At 39.4% G+C, this 24,615-nt stretch overlaps 1 protein-coding gene and 1 pseudogene across 2 annotated transcripts in view; one reads left to right on the top strand and one right to left on the bottom strand.

The window, feature by feature from the left end:
- The window catches only part of UIMC1 (ubiquitin interaction motif containing 1), a 111,381-nt gene that overhangs the window by 58,558 nt on the left and 28,208 nt on the right, over nucleotides 1–24,615 (bottom strand). For both annotated transcript variants that reach the window (XM_053663466.1, XM_037164027.2), the window contains exons 4-7: nucleotides 12,017–12,141; nucleotides 10,146–10,352; nucleotides 3,001–3,065; nucleotides 919–995 (exon numbers count right to left, since the gene is read on the bottom strand). In XM_053663466.1, coding sequence (XP_053519441.1) covers nucleotides 919–995; nucleotides 3,001–3,065; nucleotides 10,146–10,352; nucleotides 12,017–12,141 — 474 coding nt within the window. The remainder of the gene's footprint in view (nucleotides 1–918; nucleotides 996–3,000; nucleotides 3,066–10,145; nucleotides 10,353–12,016; nucleotides 12,142–24,615) is intronic.
- On the top strand, nucleotides 23,952–24,468 carry LOC119062942 (40S ribosomal protein S25-like; annotated as a pseudogene).

The raw sequence follows: 24,615 nt of genomic DNA on the forward strand, positions 1-24,615 counted from the left end.
ATATGACCTAGGAGAAAACTAGATATGATTAATGGTAATATTTGTACAATGCCCAAGAGTTTAAACATTGATAGGAAGTCCCTCAGTCTCACAGGAATGAGGTTACTAATAAATATAATGGGTTCCACTTTTAAGAAAAGCCAAAAAAAATACAATCTAAAACAAATTGCTAAGAAAGTAATGGTTCATGTCACAAAGCAATCCCTCACTGTACAGAATGATTCAACCCAAGAGTTCTCTTAGATCATAGGTATCTTAGTTCATCTAAAATTATTTGTATATCAAAATCTATGCAAGTACATCTTTGAATGAACAGTTCTTGTATCTAAAGGTACACATCTTTTCATCTCTACAAAGAACAAAAAGTAAAGTACAAAACTTAACCAGGTTAAGTATCTTGTCTGAGATTAAAGTATAAGTCAAAAACAGAACTGTGCACAAAATGCAATTTCTTGACTCCCTATGCAGTAAGATCTTGTGAATGGCAATGTAAAACTAACTAGTGAAAGCCTCTGAGAAAAATCTGCTCAATGTCAGGCAGATTTAAGGACAGCCCAAACTTGAGAATTGATAAACCAAAACATAAAGTCCTCTTGGCTCTGAACGTACAATTAAGTGCTATTCCTGATGCTTTGCTGCCATCTCTGATGAGGTTGGTCGCAAACAAGACAAGGAGCTATGTCAATTTCAAAACTCAAATATCTCTAATAGAAAAGGTTGAGAATCATAGCCAATGTCCATTCATAAAAAGTGTGTGTGTGGGGGTATACATATGTACATGTGTGGTGATACACACACACACACACACACGTACACAAATAAAACTCCCTGGGAGTGGGATGGAAAAGTCAGATAAATTAATAGGCACAAAGATAGCTAGGGATCAGAAATTCAGTAAAATCACAGCAGGATGCTTACCAGGACACACAGTGATTTCCTCTGCAGAACTCTCCGGCATAAGGACTAAGTTTCTCTTACTGGCCAAAGCAGCAATGCTGAAAAAGAACCAAACCCCACATGAATTCCCAGGTAAATAAATCAGAACATAGCACCTACAGCAATGGTGAGTCATTCTCAGTGCCAAAGGTAATCTGATACCTGCTGTCCACTACCTCAAAAGCTCAACAGGGAAGCAAGGAATCAGTAGTGAAAACTCCAGACCAGAAACATGGGAAATAAACATGCTTACAACTCTGGTTCCAATGAAACCACAGAATGAAAAGAACCCCCTTTTGGAGTGTTCACAAAGGAAGGTTGAAGGGTAAGCACGATCTATGAATATCACAGAAGACAAAAACTCCATTCCAGTGCAAAGATGTCAAAGGTGTTTCAGACCCCATTTCAGCCTTCTGAAGACTAGAGATCTGGAAACGGGTAAGACAAAAATACGGAGATTCTCCTGACAACACACTAGCTTCTCTCGCACCTTGCAGTTAAATTCCTTCTTTTCCTCAAGATGTGGCTTTGTAAGCGACAAAAATAAGACACAATTCCAAACTGCCCTAGAGCAAAAATCTGCCCATAGAAACTGATTATTTCTTCTGAGAAAAACACAATTATGAATGGCTCCCCTCATCTGACCTCCTGGTTAACCCTTTCTGTCCATGGAGTACAATCTCTTCCAGACATGGGGACTGACAGATCGGAGCATCTGACCCCCCTCCTGCCCCCCCCCCCACTTCACAGAGCTTTACAACTAGTTTAATAGGGTATGTAAAAGGATACACATCCTCACATCAACCAAGAACCACAGAGAAGAAGAAATAACCACCACTGATTCATGATAAATAACTAAATCCTAATGGGAAACCACAAGTGATTTCTCTGTCTAAATAAAACATTTCATAGCATTTGTTATAAACCCAAGCCAGACACAGTTTACTATGCATGTAACATTAGGGCTCTATTCAAAGGGTCCATCACAAAACAATTTGCTGACATTTATAAAATGGGCTAATCAATTTGAAGTCAAACCACACTGCCTGCAATTCCAGCTCTCTCCTGGTGACAAAGCATATAATCATTTATTAAAACCTTCATCTGTGCTGCATAAGGCTCACTACGATAAAGCAGAAGGCCTACTCCAGTAAAACCACTTCCAAAACGTCTTAACAGCAAGAGACTCGAACCAAAGCCATATTCTTTAGCTCAGGTAGAAATACCTAGTACTATTAACCAAAACCTAAGAACACCAACACTAAATTACAGCAAAAGGCAACTGGGCCTCAACTTCCATATGGAAGGTGAAGGTCACTCAGCACAAGATTAGGCTTTGACTAATCCCCGAAGGTCAACTACGGATAAAGGGAAAAGTAACTGAAAGCTTGATCCAGTTAATATTACAGTTTATAACCAATCAACTACTACATATTAAAGTGAGAAGACCTAAGAAAGTAACCCCATTAATCAGTCAGTGAGAATAATTAAGGAGGTAATACAAGTATTAGCATTTAAGGAAAAGATGAGATACAAACGAATGAAGTGGCAGAAGACAGGGAGCGAGAGTGGTACAGGTTCCATGTGGCCTGAATAATATGATGGCTTCAAAAGAAGAGGAAAGTCTTAAGGGCAGACTTAAAAGATGTATATGGTTTAGACTTGCAGACAAAATAAGCATAAGCAGAGGGAACAATGGGGATAGGAGGACTAGAAGATCATAAAGAAATCAGTTTACAGCCTTTACATTCATTGGCTTAGGAAACTCGAGTATTTGCTTAAGAGAATAGCAGGATGTAACCACTTTTCAGAAAGTGTAAATGGGATTTGTACTAGATAGCTGGATTGGACAAGATAAACCAAGGTTTCTTTCACCCAGATATTCTCGGCTTCTATATGATGCATATATAAGAACTGGGAGATAATCATATCTCCTAGTCTGTAATTATAAAAGAGCTACAAAGGTCCCCAGCAAGCTGTCCCCCCAGGCTCACTCAGGTGGTTCACCTCTTACTCTGGCACCATCGGAGGGGAATTCAGACCCCTAACAACATGTAATCTTACCTTTGTGAGGCAGGTACAGAGTTTCCTTCTTCAGAAGTTTCCTCAGCAAATAGCCCTTGGGAAGACTACAAAGAAATACATAACATCTATTAATATACAAGCACAGAAGAACTAGTTTCTCTTTCTTTAAAAAAAAATTAATTGTTCAACATTACCACTCAGCAGATAGCAATAAGAATAACATTTTATATTGTCAATAAGCCTCAGTAAAAAGACTGAGATTTAAATCACAGGTGAATCTTCTATAAACTCTGTAATCTTGGTTAAGTCACATCTGAATTTGTCTCCTCATCTTAAAATGGGTATTAATAATTGCCTCAAAGAATGCTGTGAAAATTAAACCAGGTAAGATATGCGATGCACTTCATGAATGTAAGATATAAATATTAATTAGTGAATCAAATGAATTATGATTTCAGAAAAGCAGTTATAAAGCTTTTGTTGTGGGAGGAAGAGAAAAAGTTCAGTTTTCAGTGGAAATACTAAGTTGGGAAAAACATTGTAATCCATGAAAGATGTCTCTCTGCACACAACTGAGTCGTAACACAAAACACTCCAAAAAGAAGGTTATAAAGATTTCTTTTACTCGCCCTGGCCAGGTAGCTCAGTTAATTAGAGCACTGTCCCACACTTCAAAAGGTTGTGGGTTCAATCCCTGGTCAGGGCACGAATGAGAGGCAACTGATTAATTTTCTCTTTCTCTCTTCCTCTCCCTCTAAAAATCAATAAAAACATGTCCTCAGGTGAGGTTTGGAAAAACAAGATTCCTTTTACTAGAAATCTGCTATCATGTTTTTGAATTCTGGGAAATTTTTTAAGAAACATAATAGGAACTAGGTAAGGAAAAGACTATTTTCTTTGATTAACAGCAAAGTTGTGCAATGTCAACTCATTAAATAAAGGTACACAAAAAAAGCACAGAAAAAGCAGCTATTGCTGACTTAGGTGGATTCTAAGGAAGTGCCTGGGCTATTATAAGGCTTCTTCCAATAGCTGTAAAGCTACTGGCTAAAGTTCACAGGGTCTCCTAGCAGGGCATAAATACCCTAAGCAAGTTAGGCATCTCTCCACCACTCAGGTAAACGATGAAATATACTAAAAAACAGGAATTCCTTCAGTCAAAGGGAAGATAAAGCTCTACAATCATCAGGAATGCAGCCATTATCAAAATAAGAGTTGGGTCCTGACTGGTGTGGCTCAGGGGGTTGAGCGTCATCCCACAGACCAAAGGGTCACTGGTTTGATTCCCTAGGCAGTCCACATGCCTGAGTTGCAGGCCAGGTCCCTGGTCTGGGGCTTGTGAGAGACAGCCGATTGATGTCTCTCTTGCACAATGATGTTTCTCTCCCTCCCTTCTCCTCTAAGAATAAATAAATAAAATCCTTTTTTTAAAAAAAGCAAAAATAAGGGTTAGACAAAACTGCCAAAAGTACTAAAATACAATTACAATAAAATACTTCACCTATTAGTCTGAACTCAGTAGTGAGAAACCTTTCATTCTTGAAATATCAAAAAAGGTAAATACTGACACCTAGTGTCCATTTAATAGAATTTTACCTTCTTAGAATGACTTGTTGACTAAGCCTTAGGCTTGAGAAGCAATCGAAAGGCAGTAAGCCACAAGATACCTCCATCTCTACCTCAGGAAAAAGTGTATCTACCTTTCTCAGAGTAAGTTTTTAAAAAAAGATTACTGTGTACCTATTATATGCCAGGCCTATGATAATCACTTACATGCATTATCTCCTTTAATTGAGGAAAATGATTAAATTATTTTAGAAATGAGGAAAACGAAAAGTTTGACAGGTTAAATAATTTGCCCAAAACCAGACTTGGTCAAAGTGGAACTGGGACCTAACTCCCAAATCCATGCTCTAACCACTACTGTTATGCTGTTTACTCAAACGATTGTCTTCCCAACTATTTTAACACATCGCAAGAATGTCTTCATTTCTTTTTTCTTTAAAGGTTTTATTTATTTATTTTTAGAGAGGGGGAAGGGAAAGAGAGAAGGAGAGAAACATCAATGTGTGGTTGCCTCTTGTTCATCCCCTACTGGGGACCTGGCCCGCAACCCAGGCATGTGCCCTGCTGACTGGGAATCGAACCTGAGACCCTTTGGTTCACAGGCCATCACTCAATCCACTGAGCCACACCAGCCAGGGCGTCATTTCAATAAATCATTTGTAATTTCTAAACTTATACCTCAATAACAGTAATCTGAAGATGGGGTAAAGTGAGATTCCTCCAGAATAGGAAAATAACATAGTAAAACAGCAAACAAAATTCTATCTGAATACAGGAATTTAATCGAGGTGGACAGGGAAGCACCACAGGAATGTGACTTTAACTAAGGGAACAGTGGCCTAATCAAGACACAGCACTCTGCCTGAAGAAATATGTTAACAAGAACGTGAGAGTTTACAAAAAGAGCTAAAAAAAAAAAGGGCGGGGGAGATCCAGAATCAAGCAGTGTCTTCAACATCATGGCCTGGGAAGCAGAAGTGAACAGACACATCATCTGGTCACCATCAAAATGTCCTCAGATGTCAGGCACTGGTAGCTTATCAAGTCTTTCAATGGACAAGTTGAACCACGCCTTAAAATTTCCATTTTTCTGATTATTATATCAGCTTTCCAGACCCCTCATCCTAGGAGGAGATAACAGGAGATAACAGACTGGAGTATTCCCATCACCACGAATGTCTCTCTTAGACAATAAATTAACAAACTGTCACTTAGTGTACAAGTTGGCCTGAAGTTTGGCTAATCAAAGTCAGTCCCCACACCCCCCACACAATTTGATGGTTTCTGGGAAACAAATTCCAGTATATGAACTAAAAAAAGTAAAGATCAGACACTGAAAATTAAGACAACATTAATATACTACCCCTCCACTTCCTTGCTGTATAGTCATCAAAACAAACTCTCCATCTTCATTAACAATTTCCTTATTATTTCAGTGATGCCAGAAACCAGTTATCACCCGATTCTAAAGCTTTTATAATCTTTATGTAAGCAATCTGCCCCAGAGTGAATGTTTTTGAGTCATTATTTCTAGAACAGTCTTGTTTACCAACCAACTTGTCTCAAATGGGGGCAACTTCATCAAAGCCAAAATCAACAAAACATATTTAACAAAATCATAAACTCTTTCTACCCACAGTGCCTAAAGACCAAAACAGAAGGTAAAATTATAATCATAACTCTTTCATTATTTGCCTACACAATTAGCAAGTTCATTGCTATAGGTCTGTTAAAGATTCTGTTCTACATGGGCAAGGCTGCAGTGAAGGAGGTATTCCCATGCACTGCTGGAAGGAAGGAGTACAAATCTGAGTGACATTTCTGAAAAGCAATCTGACAATAAATAGCAAATCTTTTCTTATGTTCATAACTCTTTAACCCAGCATTTTCCTCATTCTCTATCCCTAACACTGCTTTTAAATAAAGAAAAGTTTTCGGAAAGATGTTTATCACAGACAAAACATCTGGCATTAGAAAAATAGTTAAAATATTACAGTAAATTCCTAAGCCAGAAAATTAGTCATTAAAAATGAAATCTATTTTATCATATGAAAATGTTTACATATTAACTTTAAAATACAAAAATATAATTTAAACCATATAAAAAAAGGTCTAAAAAAAGAACAAGGAATATATCACTAGATGGTAGGATTGTGTATGCTTCCAACTTTATTCTTCAAACTTTTCAACATTTTTCAATAGTTCTAAGTGACCTGTAAAATTAATATTAATGACCACCCTAGATATTAACCAGGCTGTCTGCCCAGTCTCCTGTTACTGATGACTGCCCCTCAGCGCCCCCACTGTACTACAGCATCACAGCCATTTGTACAACATGACACATGCCCGCTGCAGGCCTCCGCCAGCTGAGGGCTATTAACCTCAAACAGGCCTTACGTTCCTTTTCTAGAAATCTGACATTGAACTGGGAGAGAGTAAATCTCCTATAACCTGTACTTAAGTTTGAGGGCTGTGGGATCAGCATCTTCCACCGAACACGTGAAACAGAAGCACAGGGAGACAGTCTGCAGGAGTGAAAATAAAGCAGATACAATACAGCGCTAAGACCTAATTGCAAATGATTTTCTAAACTCGGTACCTTCTCTGGGGTTGGTTACCATTCTGTTTTAGAATTTATGAGGCACCAGGTTTCCTTATGATAAAGTCCTCTTTTTAATTAAGACAGCTTGATTTGAACTGTTGTAGCCAAATAGTTTGAATTAATACTATTTGTAGCACTTTATAGCCTGTTCATGAAATAAAAGATCTTCAATCTAATAAGGCCAGCCACTAGGGTCTGACCACACCCATACTATTCCAAAGGCGTTGCCTTCAAACTTCAGAATTTGACAAGCCTATGCTCTGTAACACTGGCCCCAGGAATCTTTTAAGCTAACAACTTAAATTACAGTAAATCACTGTGGAGTTAATTTATTCTTTTATGGGAAAGCATCTATAAATTGCAAAACACTAAGAAATGAAATGTTATCATAAGCATAACTTTCCATTTGCAAAAAAGGCAAGTCACTAGAAGTACTCTTAAGAAAAATGCCTTCCAGCCCTGGCTGTTGTGGCTCACTGGGTTGAGTGCCAGCCAGCCTGAGAACCAAAGGGTCACTGGTTGGATTCCAGGTCAGGGCACAGGCCTTGGTTATAGGCCAGGTCCCCAGTAGGGGGCGTGTGAGAGGTAACTACTCACTGATGTTTCTCTCCCTCTCTTTCTCCCTTCCTTTCCCTCTCTAAAAATAAGTAAATAAAACCTTTAAAATTTTTTAATAAAAAGAAAAGAAAAATACCTTCTCTTCACATACAGCAATCTTCCCATAATGTGAATAAAGAGGATGCCAGAGGAGAATGATCCCTAAAGGTACCCTACACAGAGCTACCATTTACTGAGTGTCTTAAGCATTAGACTAGGCATTTTATACAATTCACTTTAACACTTAAAACTACGTGACTGGCTATTACCATTTTACAGATGTAAAAAACCAAGACTCAGGAGGTTAAATGGTTTCTTCAGAAGGCATACAGTTATTACTAAAACAAAAAAGTCAAAATTCATACTTCAAATCCACACTCTCTACATTATGCTATGAAATTTCTCATCATTATTATTTCCTAACCCCTTATCAAAACAGACAGAACAAATAGGATTAACAGCAAAACAATACCAAAAATAGAAATAGCAACAAAAAAGTGTTATAAAACAGAATACTCTTTCTATTTACAGTTTATAAAGAGTTTGAAATTATATGGTTGCTTTTATAACACTCAGAAAAAACTGACTATAAACTCTTTTCTTTCAGCTTTTTAAAAAAACTCATATATGATACAATCTAGCTATGTCAGAACAAATACAAGGAACTGTTTCCAGTAAATTATAGAAAATTACCACAAGCAAAATTGGAAATAGGCTATTATGTGAGGGGGAAAATAAACAGGAAAACTATCTGTACTTCCCATCGCAAAAGCGCACTTCCCCTTATACATGAAGAATGCCTACAAACCACTAAGAAAAAGATTGTCAAAAAGAAAAATGCCCATAAGATCTAAACACAGAAAAGGAAATACAAATAAATATCAACCACACATATAACAAGAAAAATGCAAATGAAAGATTATATTGAGAAAAAATAAAAGACTTTACTGAGGTATTTTTTTTTTCTCTCAGATTAACAAAGATCAAGAGGTCCTGATAATGCTGCACTGGGAAAGCGTGCACTCAGACTCTGCAGTGAGTGTAAATTTATACAACCTGCACCGAAGGCAATTTGACAATAGCTAATAAAACTGTAAGTGCATATACATATTCTGATCCACCAATTACATCTACAACAAATTATTCTACAAATATCTCCCAAGTGAATGAAATATCTTGTGTACAAGAATAATCACTGCAGTAGTGATTACAATAGTAAAATATTGGAAATAGCCTAAATGTCCACCAACAGAAGCACTGGATAAAATAAAACTCATCACACATGATATGCTACACACCCCACACACACACATATCAAAAGAGAGAGAAAATTTTCATATACTGTTAACAATGATCTCACAGAGACAGTAAATGAACAAAGCGCAGAATAATGTGCAGAGCATGCCATGATCTGTGAAAAAGCAGCTGCCTGTACTACATAAAGTGCCTTGGAAGGATGCACTAGAAAACTAGACAGAAAGGCTGACTCCAGGGAGGAGCACTGGTTGGCCAGGAATGGGGTAGGAGACATGTTTTATTCACATCTTTTTTGAATGCTGTGCCATGTGAACATTATTACCCATTCAAAAACTTAACTTTTAAAAAATAATAAAAAATTTTAAACACGAAAATAAATTATGGTACAGTCATATGACACGATGTTTTCAAATATAGTTAAATAAATCAGAAAAGATCAAGATAAACTATCAAGTGAGGGAAAGGAACAAAGTTTTCATAGAAGAGTTTTCATTTTGCTGAAAAAGTAAACAAAAAAATTTTTAAAGAATTATTTATTTATTTATTTTTAGAGAAGGGGTGGGAGAGAGAGGGAGAGAAACATCAACATGTGGCTACCTTCTCAAGTGCCCCCAGTCAGGGACCCGGCCCACAAACCAGGCATGTGCCCTGACTGGGAATCAATCCAGCAATCCCTTGGTTCACAGGCAGATGTTCAATCTACTGAGCCACACCAGCCAAGGCAAAAATAAAATTTTTAAAGATTTTATTTATTTATCTTAAACGGGGGGAAGAGAAGAAGAAAGGGAGAGAAACATCAATATGTGGTTACCTCTCATAAACCCCCGACAGGGGACCTGACCTGTTCCACAACCCAGGCGTGTGCCCTGACTGGGAATCAAACCAGCGACCCTTTGGTTCACAGGCCGGAGTTCAATCCACTAAGCCACACCAGCCAGGCAAGAAAAAGAATTTTTATGCACAGAAATAATGATTGCCTCTCTCGGTGCTGGGATTATGGGTAATTTTTTTCTCCTTTATACTCTTTTCTCCTTTCCTAATTCTCCATAGTGGGCATGTGTTTTGTTCAAAATAAGGGAGAAAATGCCACAAAAAGAATGGCTAAAATCTTAGTTTAACCTGTAAATAAATCATCTTTAATTACAGCATCACTGACACTTACCTCATGACTGGTTGTTGGCTCTTCCTTTGACAGAAGTTTCTCTTTTAAGCTTTTAATTGGGCTTTCCTGGAAATTCTTGGGTTTTGAGTGCCAGACAGATGCCCTAGACTCCTGCCTCTCTTCCTCTTTGTCTTCATCTCCCGTATCTTCTGAGATGCCTTCATTTTTTTCATTTTCACTAGCCTGATCGCCTTGGCCACAGTCATTCTGGATCAGAGAAGGAGGTCTAGGTAACACTGGTTCGCCGAATCCTTTTTTTTTTAAGAGCTGCCTCTGAGCCATTTTCAGGCTCTTTTGATAAACCTCCAACTGGCAGAGAATGACCTTGGTATACTGGTTAGGGTCTATTCCAGCTGGGCAAAATGGAATACCCCAGAAGTAGTGCACAGTGCCCCCCCTGTTCTGGAGACCTTGGGCATCTGCCGAGGCAGGCAGACAGTGCCTAGATGTGTCCCCCCTGCCCTGGGCAGCTTCGTGAAAATCACATCCCCTCCCAGTACTTCCCTGTGGCTTCCCACACTGTGTGTGCTCAGCCAAGTGGCCAGTGCATCTGTCAAAACATTTAACGTTCTCTTTCTCAACTACTGGCTGGCTTGACTGGTCCCAGCTTCCTGAGCTGCCAGAGACCGGCTCCTCTTCAGTGTTTTCAGTGTGGTCCCAAGGCTCCTCTCTTTCCTCAGCCTCGTTTCCCTGACTGATATGTGAGCCTTTAAACAGTGATGGAGGTACCAGCTGCCATATGCCTGTAGGTATTTGAGAAAAAGTAGGGCTAAGGACAAACTGATTTTGTTAAGAGGGCTTGGTAAGTTCTCACTTACCAAGAATTACAAAATGTGGGTAAAAAAGGCTCTTCTTTGGGTTTAACCAAATGTTGGCTTTTCCTTGGAGATAAAAGTATGCTGGATATTAGTGAGATCTCAACTACTTTCTGATTTAACCTCTTTAATATCACCAAAGAAATCTGGGGAATTTCTTTATATCTACTCTCAGCGTGAGATCCCTGTGATGTGGTTATACTTGATGAGTACAAGGAATCAGAACAGGGAGACATGCCTTCAGTGGTCCCAGAGTCTGCAGTTTTCACTTGGTGGGACTGTGAAGATGGTTCAGTGGCCAAAGGTCCAGATCTGGTAGCAGAAGCATCAGAAGGCTGGTAACTCTGAAACAAGTGATCCCACACCAGACCAGGTGTATTATTACAACAGCTAGATATAAAGGTCACAGGAAGGACAACGAGGGGAGGCCACTATCCCTAAGAGATTCTCCTCTTTAAAATACAGCTGCTCGATCAAATGAATTCCACAGTGGATAGTACTATGTGCAAAGTTCTGCACTAGATCACTACACTAAAGCCTTTTCTAATATAGAGACGCAAATGGCATAAATGGCTCAGGACCTGCCACTGGCAAATATCCTTCACATTTAAAATAATTTCAGCAACACATATTCAAATCACAATTTAACATTACTTGAAAAAATTCTGACTACCTATTCTTTCTCTCCATAACCCACCTCTGGTTCTCATTCTCTTTGCTCTCTGCACAAAACAGGGGAGATAAGCACCTTATCTTGCCCCTTTTGGTTTCTTGGTAACAGGTAATTCTTTTCAGAAGCTGGCAACTACTACCGTTCTCTTAAACCATGGACTGAACATCTGAGAGGTGCGAGAAAACTCTCATATAAAATTAGCAGAAACACTTCAAATTGGGATCACCAACAACTCAACACAGGCTTTAAAAATTATTGTGGGAAGTATTTTTTGGTTGAAAACCCTATGAACTGCTGCAGCTAGTTCCAATGCAACCACCACACCACAGAAGTAGAAGAGTGCCTGCCAGTCCTCACCACCTCTCTCAACAGAGCTTACTTACACTCAGGCTCTCCTGGATGGCTTTCCTCAGGAGCGCCTCTTCCTCCTCCGCCTGGCTGTTCACCTCCCTGGCCTCCTGCTCACTCATTCTGACAGCCAGAGCAAACTGTTCTTCTTCTGTCATTTCTGTGAAAGGGCAAAGAAAGAGAGGGGAGGGACACCGCAAACACTGAATAAGCATGGAGGCAAGAAACAGAATTGTTTAACTTTTCAAGTGAAGACATAATAAAATTTTATAATCTTATAAGTGAGGAAAGCCCCCAAAGGTAAAGTGTTGGCCAAGATCAGTAGAAGTTATAAGAATCCTGGGCTAATTAGACTGTGCGCTCCTGTGAAGGTAGAGTTTTTACCTATTTTGTTCATGATTGTATCTCCAGCATACAAGGGTGGGCAAGAGTAGGTTTACAGTTGTGAGCATGCAAAATGGTTTATCCTTATATTACTTATTAATTATTGTATTATTTATTATTATTAACCTACTTTTGCCCACCTCTGTATAAAAGGCTGCCTGGTAACTGGCAGATACTCAAATATTTGATGAATGAATAAACAGAGGAAAAGGCTTTCAGGCCTTTTGCTACACATCACACTGCTTTATGCTCAACATTTAAACAGAATAATTTTACTCATCAGAATCCTCTTGGTGGGACTGTTTGTTTAACCAGCAGAAAAGACTATCCCTAGTGACCAGAATGTGATCTCCAAACATCATTTCCTGTTAAAAACAACTGGGATACCTTGACAAAATGGCTGATTCAAAGTCCAGAGCTAGAAATGTTAAGATAAGCTAGAGTATCCGTCATAACTGTGAGCAAGGAATCTATCAGGTACTACTAGGGTCACATCAAAAGAAATTAAAGGCCAACTTAAAAAGGTTCTCACTGCCCAAAACTGAAACAACTGGAACATCAATCAAAATAATGAATGCAATGAATTAAAACACATTAAATATGTTTAAATCTAGGAATTAACAATGCTAATTTTGGACTTCCGCCAAGATGGAGGTATAGGTGGATGTGCCGTACCTTCGCACACAACCAAGTTTAGGGACAACTAAATATTAGCATCAGAAAACACAACCAGAACACGGAAAACTGAACTTTTCGGAAGTCCGCTAACAACAAATTCTTCAGCCCGACCGGTAAGGGGCGAAACCGGCGTCGGGTGAGGAGTTACAAAGGAGGGCTCGGTCGGACCCGGGCGCGGAATCCAGACACGCGAATCCAGACGCGCAGGTTCCAGACGCAGGATTGGACCTGGTGAGCAACCGAGCGACCCACCGGGTGAGCGACTGCGGAGGAGACAGTGGGGAGGCGGTGCAGCGAGTTGACTGCGGTTGCCTGATTGCGCTCGAGCAAGGGAGTGGGCGGTTGGACCAGCTGCGGCGGCGGTAGAGGGCGCCGCCATTTCCCCGCTCTGACCACACCCCCACATACCAGGTCACAACCCAGCGACCTGGGACTCCAAGGCGCCGCTTCTCTCATTTAAAGGGCCAGAACAGACCAAAAATGTCGCAGGAGGACCTCAAAGCCCCAGAGATAAATCTAAACGACGAAGAAATAGCAAAACTCTCAGACGCACAGTTTAAAACACTGGTCATCAGCTTCCTCACAGATCTGGTTGATTATAGCCACAAATTAGAGAAACATATGAAGGCTAAATTAAGGGAAATGAATGGAATTCCACAGGAAACCCATAGAGATGAAAAGGAAACTGGGACTCAAATCAATGGTGTGGACCAGAAGGAAGCAAATAATGGCCAAACAGAAAAGAGTCAAGGAGCAAGAATTCAAAGAAATGAGGAGAGTCTTAGGAACCTCCAGGACATCTTTAAACGCTCCAATATCCGAATTATAGGGGTACCAGAAGGGGGGAAAGGCACAACCACCAGTGGAAAAATTATTTGAACAAATAATAAAAGAAAATTTCCCCAATCTGGCAAAGGAAATAGACTTCCAAGAAATCCAAGAAGCCCAGAGAGTACCAAAAAAGTTGGACTCAAGCAGAAACACACCAAGGCATATCATAATTACATTAGCCAAAATTAAAATGAAGGAGAGAATCCTAGAAGCAGCAAGAGCTAAGGGGACAATCACCTACAAAGGAGTCCCCATCAGACTGTCAGCAGATTTCTCAAAAGAGACCTTACAGGCAAGAAGGGGCTGGAAAGAAATATTCCAAGTCATGAAATCTAAAGACCTAAAACCAAGATTGCTCTACCCAGCAAAACTTTCATTTAGAACGGAAGGACAGATAAGGTGCTTCTCAGATAAGACCAAATTCAAGGAGTTCATCATCACCAAGCCCTTATTATATGAAATGTTAAAGGGACTTATCTAAGAAAAAGAAGTTAAAGAAACATGAACAGTGAAAGGACAACAAACTCAGTTATTAACAACCACACCTAAAACGAAAGCAAACTAAAAGGACAGCTAGAGCAGGAGTGGAAACATAGAAATGAAGATCTCAAGGAGGGTTAGCAACAGGGGAGTGGGAGGAGGAGATGGGGGGAGAAGGTACAGAAAACAAGTAGCATAGACAGTAGATAGAAAATAGATGGGGGGGCAAGAATAGTTTGGGAAATATAGAACCTAAAGGACTTGAGACACATGGACATAAACTAAAGGGGGGTAATGGTGGGGTTGGGGGGGCAGGGTGGAGGGGAATGGAGGGGGGGAATAGAACAACTGTAACAGCATAATCAATTCAAAAAAATAAATAAATTTAATTAAAAAAAATGAGACTATCACCATTTTGTATAATGTCTACAGAAAGAATTTTGGCAGTGTCTAACAAGCCACATACATGACTCAGCAATCCCAATTCTAGCAATTTACTCTAAAGACATACTTCCAATTAAGAGAAAGGTAAATATCCACTACATTTTCCACTGGAGCACTGTTTGAATATGTGAAACACAGAATCTACTTAATGACTAACACAGGACATTGCCTGAATAAACTCTGGTACAATACATATAACCGTTAAAAAAGGGATAAGAAAGAAACCCACAGACCAGGAATAAAATAATTTCAAGGATATAATCTTAAATAACAACAAAGTGTATATATAGTGGTCTACATTTTGTGTGATAAGGGTGAAACACCAGAAATATGTATACCTGTTTATTTGGCAAAGAGTGGCACAAAAAGGAGTCAAACACTAAACACCAAGTCAAACACTAAGAGGAGTCAAACACTAAACACTAAACCAAGTGGCTACCTTTAGATGGTTGAGAGCAAAGATAAGAGAGGGAGTGACACTTCTTTGACTGTACCTTTTTGTATGTCTGACTTATAAAATCACATGAATAGTATACATATTTTTAAAAGTAAAATAAAATCAATAAAGATGATGGATCCCTAAATTTGAATCCAAACATTAAAAAATGCACCCAAGTGAATTTGTAATAACTTTTTAAGAATGAAAGTATGACATATCAAAACTTGTGGGATGCACATAATACAATGTTTACAGGGAAATGTAGAGCTATACATGATCACATTAGGAATAAAAAAGTTTAAAATCAGTGATCCAAACCTCCTACTTTAAAAAAAAAAAAAGAGTGAAATTAACCCAAAAGTAGAAAGAAATATAAAAACCAGAAACAAAATAGAAAATGGCATAGAGAAAAAAATTAAACAAAAAATTGGTTCTATGCATAAACTCCTAGAAGAAAACATAGGCAGTAAACTCTCTGACATTTCTCTTAATAATATGTTTTCTGACATACATCCTGGGGCAAGGGGGAAAAAGAAAAAAAACAGATGGGACTACATTAAAGTAAAGTCTTTACTCTGGACTGCAAAGGAAAACAACAAAACAAAAAGACAACCTACTGAATGAGAGAAAGTATCTGTTTGCCAATGACACATCCAATAAGGGGTTAGTATCCAAAATTTATAAAGAACTTATATAACTCAACATTCAAAAACAAACAATCCAATTTAAAAAATAGGCAGAGGACTTGAAGACACTTATCCACAGAGGACATATCTATGGCCAACAGACATATGAAAAGATGTTCAATGTCACAAATCATTACAGAAATGCAAACTGAAACCACAATTGAAACTTCCAGTCAGGATGGAGGCTTAGGTAAATACGCTTTGTCTCCTCACACATCTGCAAAAAAAATTAATACTAGACCTCAAAACAAGTAACACCCAGAACCGTTAGAAAAATGAGCTGTATAAAAGTCTGACAACCAAGGATTTAAGGAATGGTCCTACAATCATGTGTGGTGGATAAAAATCAGGAGGGATGCTTCAGGAGATTCCAGCCCCATCCAGACCACACAGGCCAGGGTTCCAGCACCAGGAAGATAAATCCCCATAACTTCTGGTTGTAAAAACCAGGGGGGTTGAGGGAATAAACTGTCAGATTTTCTGGAGACTCTGCTTAAAGGGCCCACACAGACAGAGAACTTACACAGACCCACCACCTCTGGGATTCAGCACCAGGGCAACAGTTGGAAGGGTACCAACCCCATAGAGGGAGTAAGACAAGTGACTACAAAAAGGGAGAGTGCCAGGCAAACCTCCAGAAGACAGGCAGCAGCACTGTCCTCTCTCCAAGCCCCCCACAGAGCCACAAAGTGAAGCAGGTTGCCCCACCCACACTGGTGACTACTTAAGGCTCCACCCCATACAACTTACGAGTGTATTTTTCTACAGTAGGCCACACTACTAGGACAAGGAATCAAAGCAGCTGTACCATAATACACAGAAATAAACACGGGGAAGATGCCAAATTGAGGAGACAAAGAAATAGGGCCCAAATGAAAGAACAGAACAAAACTCCAGAAAAATAATTAAATGAAATAAAGATACCCAATCTATCAGATGCAGAGTTCAAAACACTCGTGATAAGGATGCTCAAAGAACTCCTCAAGTATGGCAACAGTATAAAAAACACCCCGAAAGAAATGAAGGTTACACTAAATGAGATAAAGAAAAATCTACAGAGAACCAACAATGAAGGGGATGAAACCAAAATTCAAATCAATGATTTGGAACATAAGAAAGTTATTCAACCAGAACAGCAAAAAGAAAAAATAATTGAAAAAAAGAAAAAAAAAACAACCCTAGGATAGTCTAAGAAGCCTCTGGGACATCTCCAAACATACCAACATCCAAATCATAGAGATGTTAGAAGTAGAAAAGCAAGAAATAAAAAACTTAATTGAAAAAATAACTAAAGAAAACTTCCCTAATTTGGCAAAGGAATACAAATCCAGGAAGCACAGAGAGTCCTAAACAAGTTGGACTCAAAGATGACCACACCAAGACACATCATAATTAAAATGACAAAGGTTAACGATAAAGAAAGAATCTTAAAAGCAGCAAGAGAGAAACAGAGAGTTACCTACAAAGGAGTTCCCATAAGACTATCAGTGGATTTCTCAAAAGAAACTTTGCAGACAAAGAATGACTGCCAAGGAGTATTCAAAGTGATGAAAAGCAAGAACCTACAACCTAGATTACTCTATCCAGCAAAGCTATCATTGAGAATTAGAGAGCAGATAAAGAGCTTCTCAGATAAGGTAAAGCTAAAGGAGTTCATCATCACCAAGGCATTATTACATGAAATGTTAAGGGACTTATTTAAGAAAAAAAGATCAAAACTATGAACATTAAAATGGCAGCAAATTCACAACTATCAAAAACTGAATATAAAAAAACAAACTAAGCAAACAAGCAGAAGAGAAATAGAGTCATAAATGTGGAGATCATTTGGAGGGTTATCAGCTGGAAGGGGGAGAATAGGGGAAAAGGTACAGGAATTAAGAAGTACAAATCAGTAGGTACAAAACAGGCAGGGGGATGTTAAGAACAGTACAGGAAATGGGGATGCCAAAGAACTTACATGCATGGAGGGACTCCCGCCAAGAGGGAGGCAAAGGTAGACACACTGTACCTTCTCGCACAACCAAGTTTAAAAACAACAAAATTTTAGCAATAAAGACGCAGCCAAACCACAGAAAATTGAACTATATGGAAGTCTGACGACGAAACTTCCAGCCAAACCGGTAAGAGGGGCAGAGCCAGCAGCAGAGCAGGGTGGGGCAGGAAAGATCCACCGAACTGACCAGGGCGCGAGACCCAGGAGCACCAGCAGTTGTGGGCAGATCCCAGGTGTGGAGTAGCAGGCGGACCCACTGAGGGCTGACCGTGGTCACACATTCGCGCTCAAATAAACCCGTGAAGGAGTGAGCACTGAGAGGGACTGCGCAGGCCCCAGCAGCAGGACGCAGCAGAGGGGACAGCCATTGTCCCTCTCTGACCCCGCCCTCACATACAGCGTTACAAACCAGCAACCTGGGTGGCCCCTCCCTGGTGAACACCTAAGGCTCTGCTTCTCCTACGTAACAGGCATGAACAGATCAAAACGTGGCTCCAGAACAACTCAGAGCCCCAGAGCCAATAAATCTAAGCAATGAAGAAATAGCCAAACTTTCAGACACATAGTTCAAAACACTGGTGATCAGGATGCTCACAGAACTGGTTGATTTTAGTCACAAATTAGAGGAACATATGAAGGCTAAACTAATTGAAATGAAGGGAAATACACAGGAAACCAATAGTAATGGAAAGGAAACTGGGACTCAAATCAAGGGAGTAGACCAGAAGGAAGAAAAAAATGACCAAACAGGAAAGAATGAAGAAAGAAGAATTCAAAATAATGAGGAGAGGCTTAGGCACCTCCAGGACATCTTTAAACGCTCCAACGTCCAAATTATAGGGTACCAGAAGGGGAAGAGGAACAGCCACAAGTGGAAAATTTATTTGAACAAATAATTAAGGAGAACTTCCCCAATCTGGCAAAGGAAACAGACTTCCAGGAAATCCAGGAAGCTCAGAGAGTCCCAAAGAAGTTGGACCCAAGAAGGAACACACCAAGGCAATCTGGACCATTACATAAGTCCAGATGAAAATGAAGGAGAGAAGCCTAGAAGCAGCAAGAAATAAGGGGACAGTCACCTACAAAGGAGTTCCCATCAGACTGTCAGCTGATTTCTCAAAAGAGACCTTACAGGCAAGAAGGGGCTGGAAAGAAGTATTCCAAGTCATGAAATCCAAAGACCTACATCCAAGATTGCTCTATCCAGCAAAGCTTTCATTTAGAAGCAGATGAAGTGCTTCTCAGATAAGGTCAAATTCAAGGAGTTCATCATCACCAAGCCCTTATTATATGAAATGTTCAAAGGACTTGTCTAAGAAAAAAAAGATGAACAGTGAAAGGACAGCAAACTCACAGTTACTAACAACCACACCTAAACAAAAGCAAACTAAGAGGACAGCTAGATCAGGGGCAAAACCATAGAAATGGAGATCACATGGAGGGTTAGCAACAGGGGAGTGGGAGGAGAAGGTACAGAGACTAAGTAGCATAGACAGTAGGTAGAAAATAGACATGGGGGAGGACAAGAATAGTAGGGGAAATATAGAATCTAAAGAACTTTTGAGGCCCTGGCTGGTATAGCTCAGTGGATTGAGTACGGGCCTGCGAACCAGAGTATCACGGTTCGATTCCCAGTCAGGGCACATGCCTGGGTTGCAGGCCGGTTCCCGGCAGGGGATACATGAAAGGCAACCATACATTGATATTTCTCTCCCTCTCTCCTTCCCTTCCCCTCTAAAGATAAATAAAATATTTTTAAAAAAGAATTGCAAAAAAAAAAAAAAAGAACTTTTGACACATAGACATGAACTAAAGGGGGGAATGGGGGGGAGCAGGTGTGCAGGGTGGAGGGGAATGAAGGGGGGAAATGGGACAACTCTAATGGCATAATCAATAAAACATTTAAAAAAAGAATACTTAAAAAATAAATAAACTAAGATTTGAATGATAAAACAAAAACAAGAACTTAAATTAGTAACACAGTGTGGTTCTGTTTTCTAGGTCATATGAAGGAAATTCCAGAGCCAGAAAACTTGGGTTTAAATCTTGATTTTGCCACTTCAGTTGTATAATCTTGAGCAGGCAATTTATACTCTGTACCTGGACACTGGTGCTGGTCTCTGATCTCCCTTAAGGAAAATGCCAGCAAGTGTGAACCTTAGAATCTCCAAATGAAGTGGCCACCTCAGCTTATCAAATGATTCTGCTAAACTAAACACAGAGCAGTAGACAATTTGTATGATTATGCTGGTCAATAATTTATAATGACTAATGTCTCCCAACATTCGAGTTCGCCTCCCAATGAGATGTGCAAACAGACTGTTAATAATCCAGAACACAAAACTGGATAGTACATATCAAAGAAATCTGTATAATTTATGAGTACTTAGAATGGCTGAAAGAGAACATTTCATATAATAAAAAAATAAACCTGACAAATTATTTTCCCACCCAAATCTTTTCCTAAGAACCTTCTTTTCTAAAACGATATGACTCTGCAACTGTGATAAAGCTGATATACCTATATATTGCCAGTTAGAGTATAAATTTATAAAACATTTTTAAAGCAATAAGACATTGTGTCAAAACCCTTATAGATGCACATTCTCAAAGGGATACCAGGGAATTTAACCTAAACAATCACTGAAAAGTGCTATACACAAAAAGATGTTTGACACACTTTTATCTATAAGAACACTGACTTAAATGCCTAAAGGCAATAGTTAAGTAAATTATAGCATGTTTACTTAAGAGACTAAGAAGTTATCCAAGTGCTAATCATAAAGATATAATAATGATAAATTATGTAAAAGCCAAATGAAAATATAATGGGGCCCACACACTAATTTCTGGTTCATAAGGAGTTTATAAACTGCCACTCTGTCCTAATGACAAGTACAAAGCTGAACAGACTGAAGTCAGTAACTCTTCCTAGATCCCTGAAAGAAATGGACACAGGACAAACAGATGCCCCCAAGATGGAGAAACAGACAGGGAATACAAAGTCATGGCTTGTCAGAGCAAGGGTTCAAGAGTGGAAACTCCACATAAACCAGTGCCAGGATATGAACACCTAAACTGCAAGTGAAATATTGTTGGAGGCTCACTGTGGACAAGTTTAAGAGTTAAAACCTCCAGAGGGATTCAGTCACAGGGGGTCCCCACATTTTTGTGTTTTACCTCTAAGAGCTCAATCAGGCTCTTACAATAAATGTGGGGAAAACCTCCTCTTAAGCATTCCAGAGAGAAGAGAAAAGGAACTATATTGAAATATGCCCCAGTACTGTTCTTTTCCACAAGGCCTGCCGTTAGAGAAACTAGTTAACCAGCGCTTGAAGTGTCTCAGACTAACTGACCTGAGAAAAGGGAAATGCCAAACTCCAATCTACTCTAGCCATCCTGTCCCATCTAAGGGGGAGGGGAGGAACTGAGAAACACTTGATGTTGACAGACCAGAGGCACAGGCTCACTGAAAGATAGACCTAATCACAGAACCATCAGAAGTTTTACCTGCCACCCTGGCTGGTGTAGCTTAGTGAGTTGAGCATGGGCTGTGAACCAGAGGGTCACCAGTTTGATTCCCAGTCAGGGCCCATGCCTGGGTTGCAGGCCAGGTCCCCAGTGGGGGCCAGTTGAGAGGCAACCACACATCGATATTTCTGTCTCTCTTTCTCCCTCCCTTCCCCCTATCTAAAAATATAACTAAATAAAATCTTTTAAAAAAAAGTTTTACCTGCTCCCACACTTTACACTACATTACTGAAGACCTATCAGACCCATTACTGAACAACTATCAATAAAAAACGACAAGAAAAAATTACAAGACATACTAAAATGAAAACAAAAACACAATTTGAAAAGACAGAGTAAACATCAGAAATAGGCACAGCTGAGATGCTGGAATTATCAAACTGGGAATTTAAAACGATTATGATTAATATGCTAAGGGCTCTAACAGATAAAGCAGAGAGCATACAAGGGCAGATGGGGACTGTACATAGAGATGGAAATCCTATCAAAGAACCAAAAAGAAGTATTACAGATCAAAAACACTGGAACAGAAATGAAGACTACCTTGATTCGTAGACTGAACACAGCTGAGAAAAAATATGAGCTTTAAGGACATAGTAATAGAAACTTCCAAAACTAAAAAGTGAAGAGAACAAAGAGTAAAAAGAATAAAATAGACCACCCAATGCTTTGGGGACAATTACAAAAGGAGTAATAAACACATAATAGAATTACCAGAATGAAAACAGCAAAAGAAATATGTGAAACAATGACTCAGAATTTCCCCCAAGTTGCTGTCGAATACTAAACCACAGATCCAAGAGGCTCAGACAACACAAAACAGGAAAAATACAAAAACAAACAAACAAAATGTCCTAGTTGGTGTGGCTCAGGGGAATGAGTGCCAGACAGCAAAGCAAAGGGTCGCCAGTTTGATTCCGTCAGGGCACCTGCCTGGGTTGCAGGCCAGGTCCCCAGTAGGGGGTGCATGAGAGGCAAACACACACATTCCTCTCCCTTTCTACCTTCCCCTCTCTCTGAAAATAAAATAAATAAAATATTTAAAACAAACAAACAAAAACATATACCTAGGTATATCATTTTCAAACTACATTAAGAAAAAATTCTGAAAGAAACCACAGGGAAAAAAACCTCACCTATAGAAAAATAAAGATAAGAATTACATCTGACTTCTCTGAAACCATGCCAGCAAAAAGAGAGTAAAAAGAAATATTTATTTATCAAATCTTCGTTTAGTTAGATCTTCTTTGATTGTGTTCATGAAAGTAGAATTTATCCCAGGAATGCATGGCTGATTTAACATATGAAAATCAATTAATACATCAAATCAAGAAAACAAAAGACAAAACCTACATGATTATCTCAACGGACAAAAAAAGCATTTAACAAAATTCAACACTTCATAATAAACACATTTTCAAATGGTTAAAATAGTATATTTTATGTTTTGTGTATTTTACCATAATAATAATGCTTTTTAATGAGCAACAGATCTGAATAGACATTTCTCCGAAGACACACAAAGGACCAATAGACACATGAAAAAATGCTCAATTCCATTAGTCATAGAAGTGTGCACATCACAACCATAGTGAAACACCATTGCATGCCCACTACATGGCCATTAAAAAAGAAGTGTTGCTGAGATGAGGAGGAATCGGAACCCTCATGCAGTACTAGTGGAATGTAAAAGGTGTGGCCACTTTAGAAAATAGTCTGGCGCCCTGACTGGTGTAGCTCAGTGGGTTGAGCATGGGCCTGCAAACCAGAGGATAGCAGTTCAAGTCCCAGTCAGGGCACATGCCTGGGTTGCAGGCCAGTTTCCAGCAGGGGACGCACAAGAGGCAACCATACATTGATATTTCTCTCCCCCTTTCCCTTCCCCTCTAAAGATAAATAAATAGAATCTTCCCCTCTAAAGATAATAAATAGGAGAAAAAGAACTTAAAAAAAAAGAAAACAGTCTGGCAGTTTCTGAAGTAATTAAATATTGAGTTACCGTATGAACCAGGAATTCTACCTCTAAGTACATGCCCAAGAGAATAAGAATCTATGTCGACACAAACACTTATACTTGAATATTCACAGCAACTTTAGTTATAATAGCCAAATAGTACAAACAATCCAAATGTACACCAAATGATAAATGGACAGACAAATTGCGGTACAGCAGTATAATAGGATATTACTTAGCAATAAAGAAATGAAGTATTGATACATGCCAAAACATGGATACAGCTGAAAACATTAAGCTAAATGAAGGAAGCCAGTCACAAAAAAAAAAACAACAAAAAAACCACATTATGATGAGATTCCAGATACGTGGAATGTCCATAACAGGAAAATATATGTAGACAGACCAAAGAGATTTAGCACCTGCTTAGGGCTGGGTGGAATGAGGGGTGAAAACATTCTAGAATTAGACTATGGAGATGACTACACACTTGTCAATGTACTAAAAACCACTGTACACTTCAGATGATGAATGTACTGTATGATGAATGAATTATATGGTATGTACGTTATATCTCAATAAAGCAATCACCATAAAAATAGAGAAGTAAAGACTTTCTCCTGTTTTGTTTTGTTTTTTTTTGGTTTAGCATCTTACTGAGGCAGCTCTGGAAGCAGGTGCTCTTGGAGTTTCACTGTGCTGCCCAAGGACAAGAAGGAATATAGATGCTGAGGAGTCAGCCATGAAAGACAGAGACCCAGTGGACAAGTCTGGGGGTAAGGCCAGAAAGAAGTGGTAGTCCAGGGGCAAGGTTCAGGACATGCTCAGTAACCTAGTCTTGCCTGACAAAGCAACACATGGCAAACTCTGTAAGGAATTTCCCAACTATAAGCTTACACCCGCAGCTGGTGTCTCTGAGAGACTAAAGATCCATGGCTCCTGGGCCAGGGGAGCCCCTCAGGAGCTCCTCAGTAAAGGACTTAGATTCAAAGCACAGAGCTCAAAAAATTTACATTGGAAACATCAAAGGTGGGGATGCCCCAGCTGCTAATAAAGATGCATGAACAGTGGATTGAGCGTGAGCCTGCGAACCACACGATTGCGGTTCCATTCCCAGTCAGGGCACATGCCTGGGCTGCAGGCCAGTTCCCGGCAGGGGACTCACAAGAGGCAACCATACATTGATGTTTCTCTCCCTCTCTCCTTCCCTT

This window comes from Artibeus jamaicensis, unplaced genomic scaffold, assembly GCF_021234435.1.
Source record: "Artibeus jamaicensis isolate MK-2021 breed Jamaican fruit bat unplaced genomic scaffold, CSHL_Jam_final contig_1085, whole genome shotgun sequence".
Taxonomy (NCBI): domain Eukaryota; kingdom Metazoa; phylum Chordata; class Mammalia; order Chiroptera; family Phyllostomidae; genus Artibeus; species Artibeus jamaicensis.